The sequence below is a fragment of the Mytilus trossulus genome, chromosome 12 (assembly GCF_036588685.1).
Source record: "Mytilus trossulus isolate FHL-02 chromosome 12, PNRI_Mtr1.1.1.hap1, whole genome shotgun sequence".
Lineage (NCBI taxonomy): Eukaryota > Metazoa > Mollusca > Bivalvia > Mytilida > Mytilidae > Mytilus > Mytilus trossulus.
Genome location: NC_086384.1, coordinates 58,477,086 through 58,496,694, shown reverse-complemented (window position 1 = coordinate 58,496,694; position 19,609 = coordinate 58,477,086). Strand labels below are relative to the sequence as shown.

General features: G+C 35.6%; 1 protein-coding gene across 1 annotated transcript in view; it reads right to left on the bottom strand.

Moving 5' to 3' along the window:
- Window positions 1-4,116: 4,116 nt before the first annotated feature.
- The window catches only part of LOC134692633 (uncharacterized), a 62,868-nt gene continuing 47,375 nt past the window's right edge, over window positions 4,117-19,609 (bottom strand). The window contains exon 7 of the mRNA XM_063553092.1: window positions 4,117-4,224. Coding sequence (XP_063409162.1) covers window positions 4,117-4,224 — 108 coding nt within the window. The remainder of the gene's footprint in view (window positions 4,225-19,609) is intronic.

Genomic DNA, 19,609 nt, shown 5'->3' with positions numbered 1-19,609 from the left:
TTGCCACATTCATATCAGGGACATATTTTTTAAAGAATAACCTTGTTCAAAGAGTGATTTTTAGAAAAAAAAATTGTCACAGAGCCTAGAACTGAACTATATATTCTGTTGCAAGAAAAATAAAAATTATTAACTAATTCTATTTTGTTATATTCCTAAAACAAATCATGAAGCAGAGGAACTTTTCATTTGAAATATACCTTGATTGATAGCTGGGCGGATACATATTGTTTTTGTTTACACAGGAAGTAGATGTTGCCATGCATGCAGCCATGCTTCCATGCACAATATCAACAAAGACCTTAACTGTTGTGATAAATTCATTCCATTCCTATTTAATCCTCATATCCATTTTATATTTCTTTCATAATTCAAAGAACCAAATAAATATGCAGCTAATTTGCCCAAAAATGCAATTAGAGTCATAATATTGAATTTTATCCAGTGACAATCATTTTCCCTCCAAAACTGTGTTATATACAGAACAAAGGATTTCGATATAATTAATAAAACATCCTGCAGGAGAATACAAAAAAACTATTCCCACATGTTTCCCATATATGAAAACCCACCAGGATTAGGAAACCAACAACGCTCAAGTGTCACAACACATTTTGGCATAATGTCTTTCTTGTGCCAGTCAAATATTTGGCTTCTGTGGTCCATGGTCATGGCATCTGCTTTCATAAGCATATATCTATCACCATTCCAGGCACTACGATGGAGAGGCATAGTCCAAAATCTTTTGTTGTGTTCCTTTCTCAAATTTGAGTGTCTTTGATGGGCTTCTTCTGACTGACCATGCCACCACATTTGTCTGTATTGATCATCAGTAATGCATGGCTTACAAAAGCAATATCTGCATTCTCCTTTGTACGGGTCTTGCTGTATAACAAATTCAGGCTGGTCATTGTCTTCATCATCTTCATCTTCATCATTATTGTCTGTTTGAGTACTCTGTTCTGTGGTCATTTGTAGATTTTGTGCATTCCCGCCATTTTCAATAGCAACAGTAGAGTCATCAAGAATTTTAATTTCCCAATCATTATGCCCAAATAAATGTTTTATAGTTTCTAATTGAAGATCACTTAATTCCATAGTAACTTTCTTATCACTCATTTTTAGGATTATTTAGAAAGCACACAAACAAAATATTTATACTGACTTCAAAGATAATTTGGTCTTAATTTTATCCCCAGGTTATTTGTACAGAAAGTTGCTGACTCTGCAGGTGACCTCATAAATTTGTTCAATAGATATAAACAAGTCCAGAGGCAAATAGGGGATTGCATGTCAATTCCAGAGGCAATTAGGGGATTACATGTAGTTATTCACTTAGCAAGAAATTAAATACTATTTTTTTACAACAAATCACAGAAATTTATAAAAAATAAAATAAAAATTAATTTATTGAAAAAGCCATGTAAAGATCAAAGAAATTTGCATAGATCACTTTTATTTATACAAAAATCAATTATTATAAAACCTTCAGACACATTTTTCTAAGTTGATACTGAATATCATGAAACATAATCTACTAATAATTTCATATCCAATATCTGCTCATTCCTTCAGTTTCTTTCATGGTCAGTCATGGCTACTGAGAAACAAAATTCTTCACGAAAACGTCCACCCAATTTTAGAAGAGAAATTCCTGGTGACGAAACTGTCAAAAGTAGAATTTTGGAAAAACGTCAAAATAGTAAAGGGTTATTTGACTTCAACTTTGAATAAGCCAGCTAACAATAGTTTAATTATAGAGAAACTTTTAGACTTTTGGATTAAACAACAACTTGGAAGTGACAATTCGAAAGAATTTCATTCATTTCCATCCACCTATTTCCAAACAAGAAGCCAGGATGTAGACCAAGGATTATTTGTAACTGCAGAAAAATCTTTGGAAACATATGGAGAACTCTTTTAGGCACATACCAGTATGTGTAATGGAAAGCTAAAAGTATTTAAAAGAACTATGAAAGGACATGTAGCATCTGTAAGACTGATGTGTACCAAGGAGAAATCACATTCCTGTGTATGGTCGTCATCATCTTACCTTCCGAATGATGAGTTCTTGGTCAATCACAGGATTTGTCATGCATTTTATAGCAGTGGACTTTTGTCAGTTCATTACACTAGATGTGTTAATGGGGTAGGAATTGGCTTTAAAGAGAGAAGATCGAAATAAACAATTTAACCCTGTCAGATTTGCTGTAAATGTTTTGGTTTTTTAATTATAAGCTTTCTTTAAGTTTTTTAAATTAAAAACTGCATGTTAACCCCTTTGGTTGGTTGTCCGGGTCACCGGACAAAGATTTTAAATAAGACTCCCCAATAATGATTTTGACCATGTTTGGTTAGATTTGGCCCAGTAATTTCAGAGCAGAATATTTTTGTAAAAGTTTACGAACAACGGTGATATTTCAGGTGAGCTAAAAAAGGGATATAAAAATTTACATTATAGAAAGCGTTGGTAGCTAAAAGAAAAAAATCACACGAAGAATTCGGTAGCAAATTCTGTCATGTGCAATCAATATATACTGATTTATGGACAAATGATACCTCCAGGGATTCGTTTCACCCGTCATAAAAGTAATGCAATTATATAGTTTTTTTTAACCCTTTTCTAACATTGAATAACCATCAGTTTGTTCATAGCAGCACTATTATATTTTTATAACATTGTGGAGCAGGATCTTCTGAGCACCTGATTTTTGGTGGGACTTGTGTTGCTGAGTCTTTAGTTTTTTTATGTTCTGGTGTTTATCTGATGGTCTTTTTTTTTTTAAACTGTTTTGCTGTTTTTTCTGGTGCTGTTGCTTGTCTGTTTGTCTAATTGTTTTAACCATAATAGCATTGTCTGACTATGCAGTATGGGCTTTGCTCATTGTTGAAGGCCATACGGTGACCTATATTTGTCCCTTTGGTATCTTTTGCCTGTTTTCTGTGTATGAATGATTTTTTTTTTGATTTTTTTGTCTAGTTAATAGAACAACGATTTCAACATTTGTTCAAGTACATCTTTGTACTTTTAAAGTTCAATTTTCATTGCAAATTGTCCTATTTCTGATTTTGCTGCTAGGAGTAATACTGAAGCTGAAGGTTAACACCAACATTCAATAAGTAGACAAATGTCACATAAAAAATCTCCAAAACTACTGGTTCATTGATATCTGCTTGTTTAATTTCCAGTAGCAAATATTATATATATTTTCAGGACCAAAAAAAAAAATCAACAATTAAACCAATAGGTACATTTTATTTTAACAGGAGATAGGCCTTGTAATGCATGAAATGAGGACTGCCATTGCAAAATAATGGTGGATTGGATAAGGAAAGAAATATTGCTTCGCAACAGGTGAACAAGACGGAAACTTTATCGAGTTGTTCCTGTTGTTCATGTTGTTCATTTTGACAGTGATATTGTTGGCTATTTTCAAAACTACCTCTACCCTTTTTTTATTGGAAAAATATGCATCATTATCATCAAATTTGGAAATTTTATATAAACCAAGAATTTGACTTAAACTTCAATTGACATACCCATTTTTTTAAGATTTAAATCCTGCTTTAAAATAAGACTACATTTTGTCAGTGATGGTACATAAATAGACCCTCATATAGTCATTTTAGGCATGAAAAATGTTTAAATGAGTGTTTTTCAGTTTGTTTTCATTAACAATTTCCACTGAGACTTCACTGTTTGGGAAAAAAGTTATCTTTTTGGGAATAATTTTAATTCATTTTTTTAAATTGGGATTCTTCTCCAGAGGTAAAAAGCCTTTTTCTCCACTAATTTAAGGCAAACAATATCACTGTCTGATTTTGTTGTTCCTACTGTTGCAACAATTTCGTAATGCCCAAATATGTCAGGAGTTCTGTTGAAGCAATATTGATTGATAAAAAAATATGTGTCATTTGGTCTCTTGTAAAGATTTATCTCATCAGCCTTCATACCACTTCTTCTTTTTTATATGACAGACAGCAAACCCACAACAAGACTGAAATAAGGGTCTGACATCAACGACTTATCATAAATTACTAAATTTTAATTAGAAAACTATGAATGTCTAAAAAAAGTATGGTTATTTTACATGTTCGAATACAAAATCCTAATTATCAACTGTTCAACACTTTCTTCTGATGCATGTCTTTCAATACACCCTCTGTCACCTCTTTACCTTTCCTTAAAATCTTCTTATGAAGGAGAGATAAGAACAGCTTCACCTGAAAAATAGGAAGCAATCTATATAAGGTAAAAAATTGAGAAAATTGTGATTAATTGCTTTTTGCAAATGTAAAAGAAGGGTGAAAGATGCCAGAGGAAAAGTCAAACTCATGAATTGAAAATAAACAGACAACGCCATGGCTAAAAATGAAAAAGACAAACAGACAAATAATAGTACATATTGAACACAACATAGAAAACTAAGGCCAAAGCAACACCCACCCTCTGAAAAAATTGACGATGATCTCAGGTGCTTTAGAAGGATAAGCAGATTCTGCTCCACATGTGGCACTCATTGTGTTGCTTGTGTTATTACAAATCTGGTAAATACTCTTATTTGGTAGGTCAAATTCATGAAAAGGGAAGGGGATTGTAGTTACGACGTAAGAAAGATATCCAATAGCATCTGTGAATATAAAAAAAAAGATGTGGTATGATTGCCAATGAGACAACTATCCACAAAAGACCAAAATGACACAGACTTTAACAAGTTTAGGTCACCGTAAGGCCTTCAACAATGAGAAAAGCCCATACCGCATAGTCAGCTATAAAATGCACTGATAAGACAATGTAAAACAATTCAAACGAGAAAACCAGAGATGCCAACCCCATTCGACACAATTAGTAACAAACTATCAAATTTTCAGTATTTTTGGAAAGTTTTCAGTAATCAATCATAAACTTGCATTTACCAATAAAAATTGCTGACGAGTGGTTGCAAAATGTTGTGCACTAAAATTTGCCGTTCAACATGTTGTTTGTAGTATGTATTCCATTCATTTATTGTTCAGATGTTCTCGACTCGTACATTTTCGTTTTGTCAAGGAGAAGTAGAGAAAGGGGAAAGCTTCTTCATAAAATGCAAGTTTGCCTCTTCGGAAATCAGTTAGTTCCCAACAATAGGTTGATAACTCTTGAGAAACCGGAAGCATTACATTGGCGTTTTCTAAAAAGCGGACCATTACGAAAAAGTAATGATAAAAATCCGCGTTTTACAAATTTGAACGGCGATGATTTGGAATCCGTTTACTTTTCGAATTTTACCGTAATAGCGTAGTTTTATCGCAAAATCGGAAAAACTACAGAAAAATCGTAATGGGTGGCATCTATGGAAAACTAACGGCCTTATTTGTGTAAAAAAATTTGTAAGGGTTCCACAGAACCCAGTGTCTCGCCTACTTTTGCTGAAAATTGCAGGCTCAACAAAAATGAGAAAAAAAAAATTAATAAAAATAATTCTCTTGATAGTATATCTTATGATTGTTAGAAGCTTCTGTCCAAGTTGTATGTAATGTTAACTGAAAGAAAATCTTAGTCCATTTAAAAGTAAAATACAGAAAAAATGGAGTATTCCTTTCACAAAGTTTACTTCTGGATACTATCTTATTATCATAAATAAGCTTCTGTCCAAGTTTGGTAAAAACACAGGATAGTTTAAGAAAGTTATTAAAATTTTATATACTTTAACCACAGAGTGAATGTAATGTTTCCCTGCAGAAAAAAACTAAGTCCATTTAAAAGTTAAATATGGATAAAATGGATTTATCTTTTCACAAAAGTTACTTATGGATACTATCTTATGATCATAAACAAGCTTCTGTCCAAGTTTGGTAAAAACCAAGGATAGTTTAAGAAAGTTATTAAAATTCTAAAAACTTTAACCACAGAGGGAATGTAATGTTTCCCCGCAGAAAAAAACTAAGTCCATTTATAAGTAAAATACGGAAATAAAAGGAATTTAATATTTACAAAATTTACTTCTGGATACTATCTTATTATCATAAATAAGCTTCTGTCCAAGTTTGGTAAAAACACAGGATAGTTTAAGAAAGTTATTAAAATTTTATATACTTTAACCACAGAGTGAATGTAATGTTTCCCTGCAGAAAATCTAAGTCCATTTAAAAGTTAAATATGGATAAAATGGATTTATCTTTTCACAAAGTTTACTTATGGATACTATCTTATGATCATAAACAAGCTTCTGTCCAAGTTTGGTAAAAACCAAGGATAGTTTAAGAAAGTTATTAAAATTCTAAAAACTTTAACCACAGAGGGAATGTAATGTTTCCCCGTAGAAAAAACTAAGTCCATTTATAAGTAAAATACGGAAAAAATGGAATTTTATATTTACAAAATTTACTTCTGGATACTATCTTATGATCATAAACAAGCTTCTGTCCAAGTTTGGTAGAAATCAAGTATAGTTTAAGAAAGTTATTAAAATTTCAAAAACTTTAACCACAGAGTGAATATTTGTGGACGTCGCCGACGACACCGACGATGACGACGGGATGTAGGATCGCTTAGTCTCGCTTTTTCGACTAAAGTCGAAAGGCTCGACACAAATGAATTTACAGGCTCCTGGCACATACATAAATAATGTGGCGGGGTTAAACATGTTAGCAGGATCCCAACCTCCCCCTAACCTGGAACCTCCTTATCTTTTGCCTTGATTCTCTACTTTGTTATTTTCTTTTCTTACCTGATCAGGTGGTAGCAGTGTATTGAAATAAGCAGGTAATTTCTTTCTACTGATATTCCCTCCCTTAATGATTTCCTCTAACAAGGCCAGGTAATTATTTCTTACCTGATCAGGTGGTAACAGTGTATTGAAATAAGCAGGTATTTTTTTTCTACTGATATCCCCTCCCATAATGATCTCATAACACAGCCAGGTAATTATTTCTTACCTGATCAGGTGGTAGAAGTGTATTGAAATAAGCAGGTAATTTCTTTCTACTGATATTCCCTCCCTTTATGATCTCCTCTAAAACAGCCAGGTAATTATTTTTTACCTGATCAGGTGGTAGCAGTGTATTGAAATAAGCAGATAATTTCTTTCTACTGATATGCCTGCCCTTAATGATTTCCTCTAACACAGCCAGGTAAGTATTTCTTACCTGATCAGGTGGTAGCAGTGTATTGAAATAAGCAGATAATTTCTTTCTACTGATATTCCCTCCCTTAATGATTTCCTCTAACACAGCCAGGTAATTATTCCGGTTTTTACCTGATCAGGTGGTAGCAGTGTATTGAAATAAGCAGGTAATTTCTTTCTACTGATATTCCCTCCCTTAATGATCTCCTCTAACACAGCCAGGTAATTATTTCTTACCTGGTCAGGTGGTAGCAGTGTATTGAAATAAGCAGGTAATTTCTTTCTACTGATATTCCCTCCCTTAATGATCTCCTCTAACACAGCCAGGTAATTATTTCTGTTCTTACCTGATCAGGTGGTAGCAGTGTATTGAAATAAGCAGGTAATTTCTTTCTACTGATATTCCCTCCCTTAATGATTTCCTCTAACACAGCCAGGTAATTATTTCTTACCTGATCAGGTGGTAGCAGTGTATTGAAATAAGCAGGTATTTTTTTTCTACTGATATTCCCTCCCTTAATGATTTCCTCTAACACAGCCAGGTAATTATTTCTGCTCTTTCCTGATCAGGTGGTAGCAGTGTATTGAAATAAGCAGGTAATTTCTTTCTACTGATATTCCCTCCCTTAATGATTTCCTCTAACACAGCCAGGTAATTAGTTCTTACCTGATCAGGTGGTAGCAGTGTATTGAAATAAGCAGATAATTTCTTTCTACTGATATTCCCTCCCTTAATGATTTCCTCTAACACAGCCAGGTAATTAGTTCTTACCTGATCAGGTGGTAGCAGTGTATTGAAATAAGCAGGTAGTTTCTTTCTACTGATATTCCCTCCCTTAATGATCTCCTCTAACATAGCCATGTAATTATTTCTTACCTGATCAGGTGGTAGAAGTGTATTGAAATAAGCAGGTAATTTCTTTCTACTGATATTCCCTCCCTTAATGATCTCCTCTAACACAGCCAGGTAATTATTTGTTACCTGATCAGGTGGTAGCAGTGTATTGAAATGAGCAGGTAATTTATTTCTACTAATATTCCCTCCCTTAATGATTTCCTCTAACACATCCAGGTAATTATTGCCTACCTGATCAGGTGGTAGCAGTGTATTGAAATAAGCAGATAATTTCTTTCTACTGATATTCCCTCCCTTAATGATCTCCTCTAACACAGCCAGGTAATTATTTGTTACCTGATCAGGTGGTAGCAGGGTATTGAAATAAGCAGGTAATTTCTTTCTACTGATATTCCCTCCCTTAATGATCTCCTCTAACATAGCCATGTAATTATTTCTTACCTGATCAGGTGGTAGCAGTGTATTGAAATAAGCAGGTAATTTCTTTCTACTGATATTCCCTCCCTTAATGATTTCCTCTAACACAGCCAGGTAATTATTTCTGTTCTTACCTGATCAGGTGGTAACAGTGTATTGAAATAAGCAGGTAATTTCTCGGTGCCACATGTGGAGCAGAATCTGCTTACAATTCCGGAGCACCTGAGATCACCCCTACTTTTTTTGGTGGGGTTCGTGTTGTTTATTCTTTAGTTTTCTCTGTTGTGTCATGTGTACTATTGTTTTTTTGTTTGTCTTTTTCATTTTTAGCAATGGCGTTGTCATTTTGTTTTCGATTTATGAGTTTAACTGTCCCTTTGGTATCTTTCGTCCCTCTTTTACACATTAAATTATACTTTTTGTGTAGGGCTATTCTTTCTCTTTCATGAGTTTTAAGTGTAATAGTTTTTCAATGACATTAGTAGCGCCGTTTTTTTGTATCCATGGTGTTGTTGTTTGTTTGTTCAATTGATGAATTTATCTACCTTTGGCCATCTAAGAAAATATGCCGCCTTGTAAACACAGATCGTCATTTTCTTAAATGGTTGTCCCACTGTCTGTTTCTTTCTGCTAAGCTCATAAAAAATTACATATCACTGCTTAATGACGTCAAATATTTTGACCTGGCATAAATAACTTAGACCAGGACATATCACCGACGTCATAATGAATTCTCCAGAGATGAAAGGTTTGACCCAAACTTATCATTGAAGAAACATAGAAAATTGTTACTTTCAAAGTTCAATTTCCTCTGCAAATCGTCCTATTTCTGATTTTCCTGTCAAGAGTTAAACTGAAGCTTCAGGTTAACACGAATATTCCAAGAAAGACAAAATACAAATATCACACAAAAATTCTCGACAACTACTAGTTCATTGATAGGTGCTTGTATAATTTCCAGTGGCAAATATTTCATATATTTTCAGGACGAGAAAAAAACTCAACAATTAAACCGACAGGTACATTTTATTTCAACGGGATATAGGCCTTGTAAAGCATGAAATGAGGACTGCCATTGCAAAATAATGGTGGATTGGGAGAAATATTGCCTTGCAACAGGTGACCTAGACGGAAACTTCATCAATTGTTCATTTTGTTCCTGTTGTTCCTGCTGTTTCTGTTGATTTTGTTGTTTCTGCTGTTGCAACAATTGTATAATACTCGAACATGTCAGGAGTTGTATTGAAGCAATATTGGTTGATAAAAAAATATGTGTCATTTGGTCTCTTGTGAAGGGTTGTCTCATTGGCAATCATACCACTTCTTCTTTTTTATACGACAGACAGCAAACCCACTACAAGCACTGAAATAAAGGGTCTGACATCAATAACTAATTAGAAATTACTAACTTTTAATTAGAAAACTATAAATGTCTAAAAAGTATGGTTATTTTACATGTTTGAATACAAAATCCAGATTATCAAATGTTCAACACTTTCTTCTGATGCATGTCTTTCAATACACCCTCTGTCACCTCTTTACCTTTCTTTAAAATCTTCTTATGAAGGAGAGATAAAAACAGCTTCACCTGAAAAATAGGAAGCAATCTTTCTAAAATCTTCTTATGAAGGAGAGATAAGAACAGCTTCACCTGAAAAATAGGGAACAAAAATTGAGAAAATTTAAAACTAAGGACTAAGCAACACCAACCCCGCCAATAATTGAAGATGATATCAGGTGCTCCAGAAGGATAATCAGATCCTGCTTCACATGTTGCACCCATTGTGTTGCTCATGTTATTACAATATAAAAAAGAAGATGTGGTATTATTGCCAATGGGACAACTATCCACAACAGACCAAAATGACACAAACATTAACAACTATAGGTAACCGTTTGGCCTTCAACAATGAGCAAAGCCCATACAGCATAGTCAGGTATGAACGGTCCCTATAAGACAATGTAAAACAATTCAAACGAGAAAACTAACGGCCTTATTTATATACAAAAATTTAATGAAAAACAAATATGTAACACATAAACAAATAACAACCACTGAATTACAGGCTTCTGACTTGGGATAGGCACATACATACATAATGTGGCTGGTTAAACATGTGAGCGGGATCCCAACCCTCCCCTAACCTTGGACATTGGTATAACAGTACAAAATTATAACAAGAGTGCACACACTGAAATGTCTAGCCTTCTTAACTAATCATTGATATTATGTTGATAGTCGTAAGTATAAAGCTTTATTACAACTGTCACATAAACTTAAAATTAACCAAGATAGCTATACAAAGACCAATGAACCATGAAAATGAGGTCAAGGTCAGATGAACCATGCCAGGCAGACATGCACAGCTAACAATGCTTTCACACATTAAATATAGTTGACCTATTACTTATAGTTTAAGAAAAATAGACCAAAACACAAAAACTTAACACTGTGCAATGAACCGTGAAATTAAGGTCATGGTCAAATAAAACGTGCGGGACTGTCATAAAGATCATAAAATATTTCCATACACCAAATATAGTTGACCTTCGGCATATAATATTAGATTAAAAGACCAAAACTCAAAAACTTAACTATAACCACTGAACCATGAAAATAAGGTCACGGTCAAATGACCGCTGCCCGCTAGACATATACACCTTACAATCATTCCATACAACAAATATAGTAGACCTATTGCATAAAGTATAATAAAAACAGACCAAAACACAAAAACTTAACTTTATCCACTGAACCATGAAAATGAGGTCAAGGTCAAATGACATCTGCCCACTAGACATGTACACCTTACAAGCATTCCATACAACAAGTATAGTAGACCTATTGCATAAAGTATAACAGAAACAGACCAAAACACAAAAACTTACTTATAACCACTGAACCATGAAAATGAGGTCAAGGTCAGGTGACACCTGCCAGTTGGACATGTACACCTTACAGTCCTTCCATACGCCGAATATACTAGCCCTATTGCTTATAGTATCTGAGATATGGACTTGACCACCAAAACTTAACCTTGCTCACTGATCCATGAAATGAGGTCGAGGTCAAGTGAAAACTGTCTGACGGGTTTGAGGACCTTACAAGGTACACACATACCAAATATAATAATCCTATTACTTATAATAAGAGAGAATTCAACATTACAAAAAATCTGAATTTTGTTTTCAAGTGGTCACTGAACCATGAAAATGAGGTCAAGGACATTGGACATGTGACTGACGGAAACTTCGTAACATGAGGCATCTATATACAAAGTATGAAGCATCCAGGTCTTCCAGCTTCTAAAATATCAAGCTTTTAAGAAGTGAGCTAACGCCGCCGCCGCCGCCGCCGCCGAATCACTATCCCTATGTCGAGCTTTCTGCAACAAAAGTTGCAGGCTCGACAAAAACCAAACTATAACTACTCAACCTTGAAAATGAGGTCAAGGTCAGATGACACCTGCCAGCTAGACATATATACCTTACCATCATTCTATACACCAAATATAGTTGACCTATTGCATACAAAATAAGAAAAACAGATCAAAACACAAAAACTTAAATATACCCACTAAACCATGAAAATGAGGTCAAGGTCAGATGACACCTGCCCGCTAGACATGGACACCTTACTATCATTCCATACAACAAATATAGTAGACCTATTGCATAAAGTATGAGAAAAACAGACCAAAACACAAAACTTAAATATAACCACTGAACCATGAAAATGAGGTCAAGGTCAGATGACACCTGCCAGTTGGACATGTACACGTTACAGTCCTTCCATACACCGAATATACTAGCCCTATTGCTTATAGTATCTGAGATATGGACTTGACCACGAAAAACTTAACCTTGTTAACTGTTCCAAAAAATGAGGTCGAGGTCAAGTGAAAACTGTTTGACAGGCATGAGGACCTTGCAAGGTACGCACATACCAAATATAGTTATCCAATTACTTATAATAAGACAGAATTTAACATTACAAAAAATCTTAACTTTTTTTTCAAGTAGTCACTGAACCATGAAAATGAGGTCAAGGACATTGGACATGTGACTGACGGAAAGTTAGTAACATGAGGCATATATATACAAAGTATGAAGCATCCAGGTCTTCTACCTTCTAAAATATAAAGCTTTTAAGAAGTGAGCTAACACTGCCGCCGCCGGATCACTATCCCTATGTCGAGCTTTCTGCGACAAAAGTCGCAGGCTCGACAACAAACTATAAAAATCAGTTGAATTATTTCTTACCTGATCAGGTGGTAGCAGGGTATTGAAATAAGCAGGTAATTTCTTTCTACTGATATTCCCTCCCTTAATGATTTCCCCTAACACAGCCAGGTAATTATTTCTTACCTGATCAGGTGGTAACAGTGTATTGAAATAAGCAGGTAATTTCTTTCTACTGATATTCCCTCCCTTAATGATTTCCCCTAACACAGCCAGGTAATTATTTCTTACCTGATCAGGTGGTAGCAGGGTATTGAAATAAGCAGGTAATTTCTTTCTACTGATATTCCCTCCCTTAATGATTTCTTCTAACACAGCCAGGTAATTATTTCTTACCTGATCAGGTGGTAACAGTGTATTGAAATAAGCAGGTAATTTCTTTCTACTGATATTCCTTCCCTTAATGATTTCCTCCAACACAGCCAGGTAATTATTTCTTACCTGATCAGGTGGTAACAGTGTATTGAAATAAGCAGGTAATTTCTTTCTACTGATATTCCCTCCCTTAATGATTTCCCCTAACACAGCCAGGTAATTATTTCTTACCTGATCAGGTGGTGGCAGTGTATTGAAATAAGCAGGTAATTTCTTTCTACTGATATTCCCTTCCTTAATGATTTCCTCTAACACAGCCAGGTAATTATTTCTTACCTGATCAGGTGGTAGCAGGGTATTGAAATAAGCAGGTAATTTCTTTCTACTGATATTCCCTCCCTTAATGATTTCCCCTAACACAGCCAGGTAATTATTTCTTACCTGATCAGGTGGTAACAGTGTATTGAAATAAGCAGGTAATTTCTTTCTACTGATATTCCCTCCCTTAATGATTTCCCCTAACACAGCCAGGTAATTATTTCTTACCTGATCAGGTGGTAGAAGTGTATTGAAATAAGCAGGTAATTTCTTTCTACTGATATTCCCTCCCTTAATGATTTCCTCTAACACAGCCAGGTAATTATTCCTGTTCTTACCTGATCAGGTGGTAGCAGTGTATTGAAATAAGCAGGTAATTTCTTTCTACTGATATTCCCTCCCTTAATGATCTCCTCTAACACAGCCAGGTAATTATTTATTACCTGATCAGGTGGTAGCAGTGTATTGAAATAAGCAGGTAATTTCTTTCTACTGATATTCCCTCCCTTAATGATCTCCTCTAACACAGCCAGGTAATTATTTCTTACCTGATCAGGTGGTAGCAGTGTATTGAAATAAGCAGGTAATTTCTTTCTACTGATATTCCCTCCCTTAATGATCTCCTCTAACACAGCCAGGTAATTATTTCTTACCTGATCAGGTGGTAGCAGTGTATTGAAATAAGCAGGTAATTTCTTTCTACTGATATTTCTTCCCTTAATGATTTCCTCCAACACAGCCAGGTAATTATTTCTTACCTGATCAGGTGGTAGCAGGGTATTGAAATAAGCAGGTAATTTCTTTCTACTGACATTTCCTCCCTTAATGATTTCCTCTAACACAGCCAGGTAATTAGTTCTTACCTGATCAGGTGGTAACAGTGTATTGAAATAAGCAGGTAATTTCTTTCTTCTGATATTTCCTCCCTTAATGATATCCTCTAACACAGCCAGGTAATTATGTCTTACCTGATCAGGTGGTAGCAGTGTATTGAAATAAGCAGGTTATTTCTTTCTACTGATTTTCCCTCCCTTAATGATTTCCTCTAACACAGCCAGGTAATTATGTTTTACCTGATCAGGTGGTAGCAGGGTATTGAAATAAGCAGGTAATTTCTTTCTACTGATATTCCCTCCCTTAATGATTTCCTCTATAACAGCCAGGTAATTATTTCTTACCTGATCAGGTGGTAGCAGTGTATTGAAATAAGCAGGTAATTTCTTTCTACTGATATTCCCTCCCTTAATGATTTCCTCTATAACAGCCAGGTAATTATTTCTTACCTGATCAGGTGGTAGCAGTGATTTGAAATATGCAGGTAATTTCTTTCTACTGATATTCCCTCCCTTAATGATTTCCTCTAACACAGCCAGGTAATTATGTCTTACCTGATCAGGTGGTAGCAGGGTATTGAAATAAGCAGGTAATTTCTTTCTACTGATATTCCCTTCCTTAATGATTTCCTCCAACACAGCCAGGTAATTATTTCTTACCTGATCAGGTGGTAGCAGGGTATTGAAATAAGCAGGTAATTTCTTTCTACTGATATTTCCTCCCTTAATGATTTCCTCTAACACAGCCAGGTAATTAGTTCTTACCTGATCAGGTGGTAACAGTGTATTGAAATAAGCAGGTAATTTCTTTCTACTGATATTCCCTCTCTTAATGATTTCCTCCAACACAGCCAGGTAATTATTTCTTACCTGGTCAGGTGGTAACAGTGTATTGAAATAAGAAGGTAATTTCTTTCTACTGATATTCCCTCCCTTAATGATCTCCTCTTACACAGCCAGGTAATTAGTTCTTACCTGATCAGGTGGTAGCAGGGCATTGAAATAAGCAGGTAGTTTCTTTCTACTGATATTCCCTCCCTTAATGATTTCCTCTAACACAGCCAGGTAATTATTTCTTACCTGGTCAGGTGGTAGCAGGGTTTTGAAATAAGAAGGTAATTTCTTTCTACTGATATTCTCTCCCTTAATGATCTCCCCCTATACAGCCAGGTAATTAGTTCTTACCTGATCAGGTGGTAGCAGGGCATTGAAATAAGCAGGTAATTTCTTTCTACTGATATTCCCTCCCTTAATGATTTCTGCTAACACAGCCAGGTATTTTTTTTTACCTGATCAGGTGGTAGCAGTGTATTGAAATAAGCAGGTAATTTCTTTCTACTGATATTCCCTCCCTTGATGATTTCCTCTAACACAGCCAGGTAATTAGTTCTTACCTGATCAGGTGGTGGCAGGGCATTGAAATAAGCAGGTAATTTCTTTCTACTGATATTCCCTCCCTTAATGATCTCCTCTTACACAGCCAGGTAATTAGTTCTTACCTGATCAGGTGGTAGCAGGGCATTGAAATAAGCAGGTAGTTTCTTTCTACTGATATTCCCTCCCTTAATGATTTCCTCTAACACAGTCAGGTAATTATTTCTTACCTGGTCAGGTGGTAGCAGGGTTTTGAAATAAGAAGGTAATTTCTTTCTACTGATATTCTCTCCCTTAATGATCTCCTCTTACACAGCCAGGTAATTAGTTCTTACCTGATCAGGAGGTAGCAGGGCATTGAAATAAGCAGGTAATTTCTTTCTACTGATATTCCCTCCCTTAATGATTTCTTCTAACACAGCCAGGTATTTTTTTTACCTGATCAGGTGGTAGCAGTGTATTGAAATAAGCAGGTAATTTCTTTCTACTGATATTCCCTCCCTTGATGATTTCCTCTAACACAGCCAGGTAATTAGTTCTTACCTGATCAGGTGGTAGCAGTGTATTGAAATAAGCAGGTAATTTCTTTCTACTGACATTCCCTCCCTTAATGATTTCCTCTAACACAGCCAGGTAATTATTTTTTGCCTGATCAGGTGGTACAGTCCTTGGATGGTGTAAACTTCCCACTAACACCATACACCATAACACCATACACCATACACCATTACACCATACACCTTGTACCATTACACCATACACGTTACACCTTTGCACCATACACCTTACACATTACACCATACACCATTACCCATTCTATCTACACGATCCAAAATTACCCATATTGCAATTAAATTTCCAATATTAAGATTATTATTATTGTTTATGTTTACAATTTGCAAAATCAAAATAAAAAAAAACTTCGTTTTCAACTAATGAAATGTCGTACACCATCATTCACACCATTCTCGATCACACGTTCCACAATCACACCATTCCCCATACACCATTACACCATTCCCCTTACACCATACACCATAACACCATACACCTTACACCATTGCACCATACACCATACACCATTACACCATACACGTTTTTTGGGGAAGTTTACACCATCCAAGGGCTGTAGCAGTGTATTGAAATAAGCAGGTAATTTCTTTCTACTGATATTCCCTCCCTTGATGATTTCCTCTAACACAGCCAGGTAATTAGTTCTTACCTGATCAGGTGGTAACAGTGGATTGAATTAAACAGGTAATTTCTTTCCCTCTGATATTCCCTCTCTTAATGATCTCCTCAAACACAGCCAGGTAATTATTTCTTACCTGGTCAGGTGGTAGCAGTGTATTGAAATAAGCAGGTAATTTCTTTCTACTGATATTCCCTCCCTTAATGATTTCCCCTAACACAGCCAGGTAATTATTTCTTACCTGATCAGGTGGTAGCAGTGTATTGAAATAAGCAGGTAATTTCTTTCTACTGATATTCTCTCCCTTAATGATCTCCCCTAACACAGCAAGGTAATTATTTCTTACCTGGTCAGGTGGTAGCAGTGTATTGAAATAAGCAGGTAATTTCTTTCTACTGATATTTCCTCCCTTAATGATTTCCTCTAACACAGCCAGGTAATTAGTTCTTACCTGATCAGGTGGTAACAGTGTATTGAAATAAGCAGGAAATTTCTTTCTTCTGATATTCCCTCCCTTAATGATCTCCTCTAACATAGCCAGGTAATTATTTCTGTTCTTACCTGATCAGGTGGAAGCAGTGTATTGAAATAAGCAGGTAATTTCTTTCTACTGATATTCCCTCCCTTAATGATTTCCTTTAATACAGCCAGGTAATTATGTCTTACCTGATCAGGTGGTAGCAGTGTATTGAAATAAGCAGGTAATTTCTTTCTACTAATATTCCCTCCTTTAATGATTTCCTCTAACACAGCCAGGTAATTATTTCTTACCTGATCAGGTGGTAGCAGGGTATTGAAATAAGCAGGTAATTTCTTTCTACTGATATTCTCTCCCTTAATGATCTCCTCTAACACAGCCAGGTAATTATTTCTTACCTGGTCAGGTGGTAGCAGTGTATTGAAATAAGCAGGTAATTTCTTTCTACTGATATTTCCTCCCTTAATGATTTCCTCAAACACAGCCAGGTAATTAGTTCTTACCTGATCAGGTGGTAACAGTGTATTGAAATAAGCAGGTAATTTCATTCTACTGGTATTCCCTCCCTGAATGATTTCCTCTAACACAGCCAGGTAATTATTTCTTACCTGATCAGGTGGTAGAAGTGTATTGAAATAAGCAGGTAATTTCTTTCTACTGATATTCCCTCCCTTAATGATCTCCTCTAACACAGCCAGGTAATTATTTCTTACCTGATCAGGTGGTAGCAGTGTATTGAAATAAGCAGGTAATTTCTTTCTACTGATATTCCCTCCCTTAATGATCTCCTCTAACACAGCCAGGTAATTATTTCTGTTCTTACCTGATCAGGTGGAAGCAGTGTATTGAAATAAGCAGGTAATTTCTTTCTACTGATATTCCCTCCCTTAATGATTTCCTCTAACACAGCCAGGTAATTATGTCTTACCTGATCAGGTGGTAGCAGTGTATTGAAATAAGCAGGTAATTTCTTTCTACTGATATTCCCTCCCTTAATGATTTCCTCTAACACAGCCAGGTAATTATGTCTTACCTGATCAGGTGGTAGCATTGTATTACAATAAGCAGGTAATTTCTTTCTACTGATATTCCCTCCCTTAATGATTTCCTCTAACACAGCCAGGTAATTATTTCTTACCTGATCAGGTGGTAGCAGGGTATTGAAATAAGCAGGTAATTTCTTTCTACTGATATTCCCTCCCTTAATGATTTCCTCTAACACAGCCAGGTAATTATGTCTTACCTGATCAGGTGGTAGCAGTGTATTGAAATAAGCAGGTAATTTCTTTCTACTGATATTTCCTCCGTTAATGATTTCCTCTAACACAGCCAGGTAATTATTTCTTACCTGATCAGGTGGTAGCAGTGTATTGAAATAAGCAGGTAATTTCTTTCTACTGATATTCCCTCCCTTAATGATTTCCTCTAACACAGCCAGGTAATTATGTCTTACCTGATCAGGTGGTAGCAGTGTATTGCAATAAGCAGGGAATTTCTTTCTACTGATATTCCCTCCCTTAATGATTTCCTCTAACACAGCCAGGTAATTATTTCTTACCTGATCAGGTGGTAGCAGGGCATAGAAATAAGAAGGTAATTTCTTTCTACTGATATTCTCTCCCTTAATGATCTCCTCTTACACAGCCAGGTAATTAGTTCTTACCTGATCAGGTGGTAGCAGAGTATTGAAATAAGCAGGTAATTTCTTTCTACTGATATTCCCTCCCTTAATGATTTCCTCCAACACAGCCAGGTAATTATTTCTTACCTGATCAGGTGGTAGCAGTGTATAGAATTAAGCAGGTAATTTCTTTCTACTGATATTCCCTCCCTTAATGATCTCCTCTAACATAGCCAGGTAATTATTTCTTACCTGATCAGGTGGTAACAGTGTATTGAAATAAGCAGGTAATTTCTTTCTACTGATATTCCCTCTCTTAATGATTTCCTCCAACACAGCCAGGTAATTATTTCTTACCTGGTCAGGTGGTAACAGTGTATTGAAATAAGAAGGTAATTTCTTTCTACTGATATTCCCTCCCTTAATGATCTCCTCTTACACAGCCAGGTAATTAGTTCTTACCTGATCAGGTGGTAGCAGGGCATTGAAATAAGCAGGTAGTTTCTTTCTACTGATATTCCCTCCCTTAATGATTTCCTCTAACACAGCCAGGTAATTATTTCTTACCTGGTCAGGTGATAGCAGGGTTTTGAAATAAGAAGGTAATTTCTTTTTACTGATATTCTCTCCCTTAATGATCTCCTCTTACACAGCCAGGTAATTAGTTCTTACCTGATCAGGTGGTAGCAGGGCATTGAAATAAGCAGGGAATTTCTTTCTACTGATATTCCCTCCCTTAATGATTTCTTCTAACACAGCCAGGTATTTTTTTTTACCTGATCAGGTGGTAGCAGTGTATTGAAATAAGCAGGTAATTTCTTTCTACTGATATTCCCTCCCTTGATGATTTCCTCTAA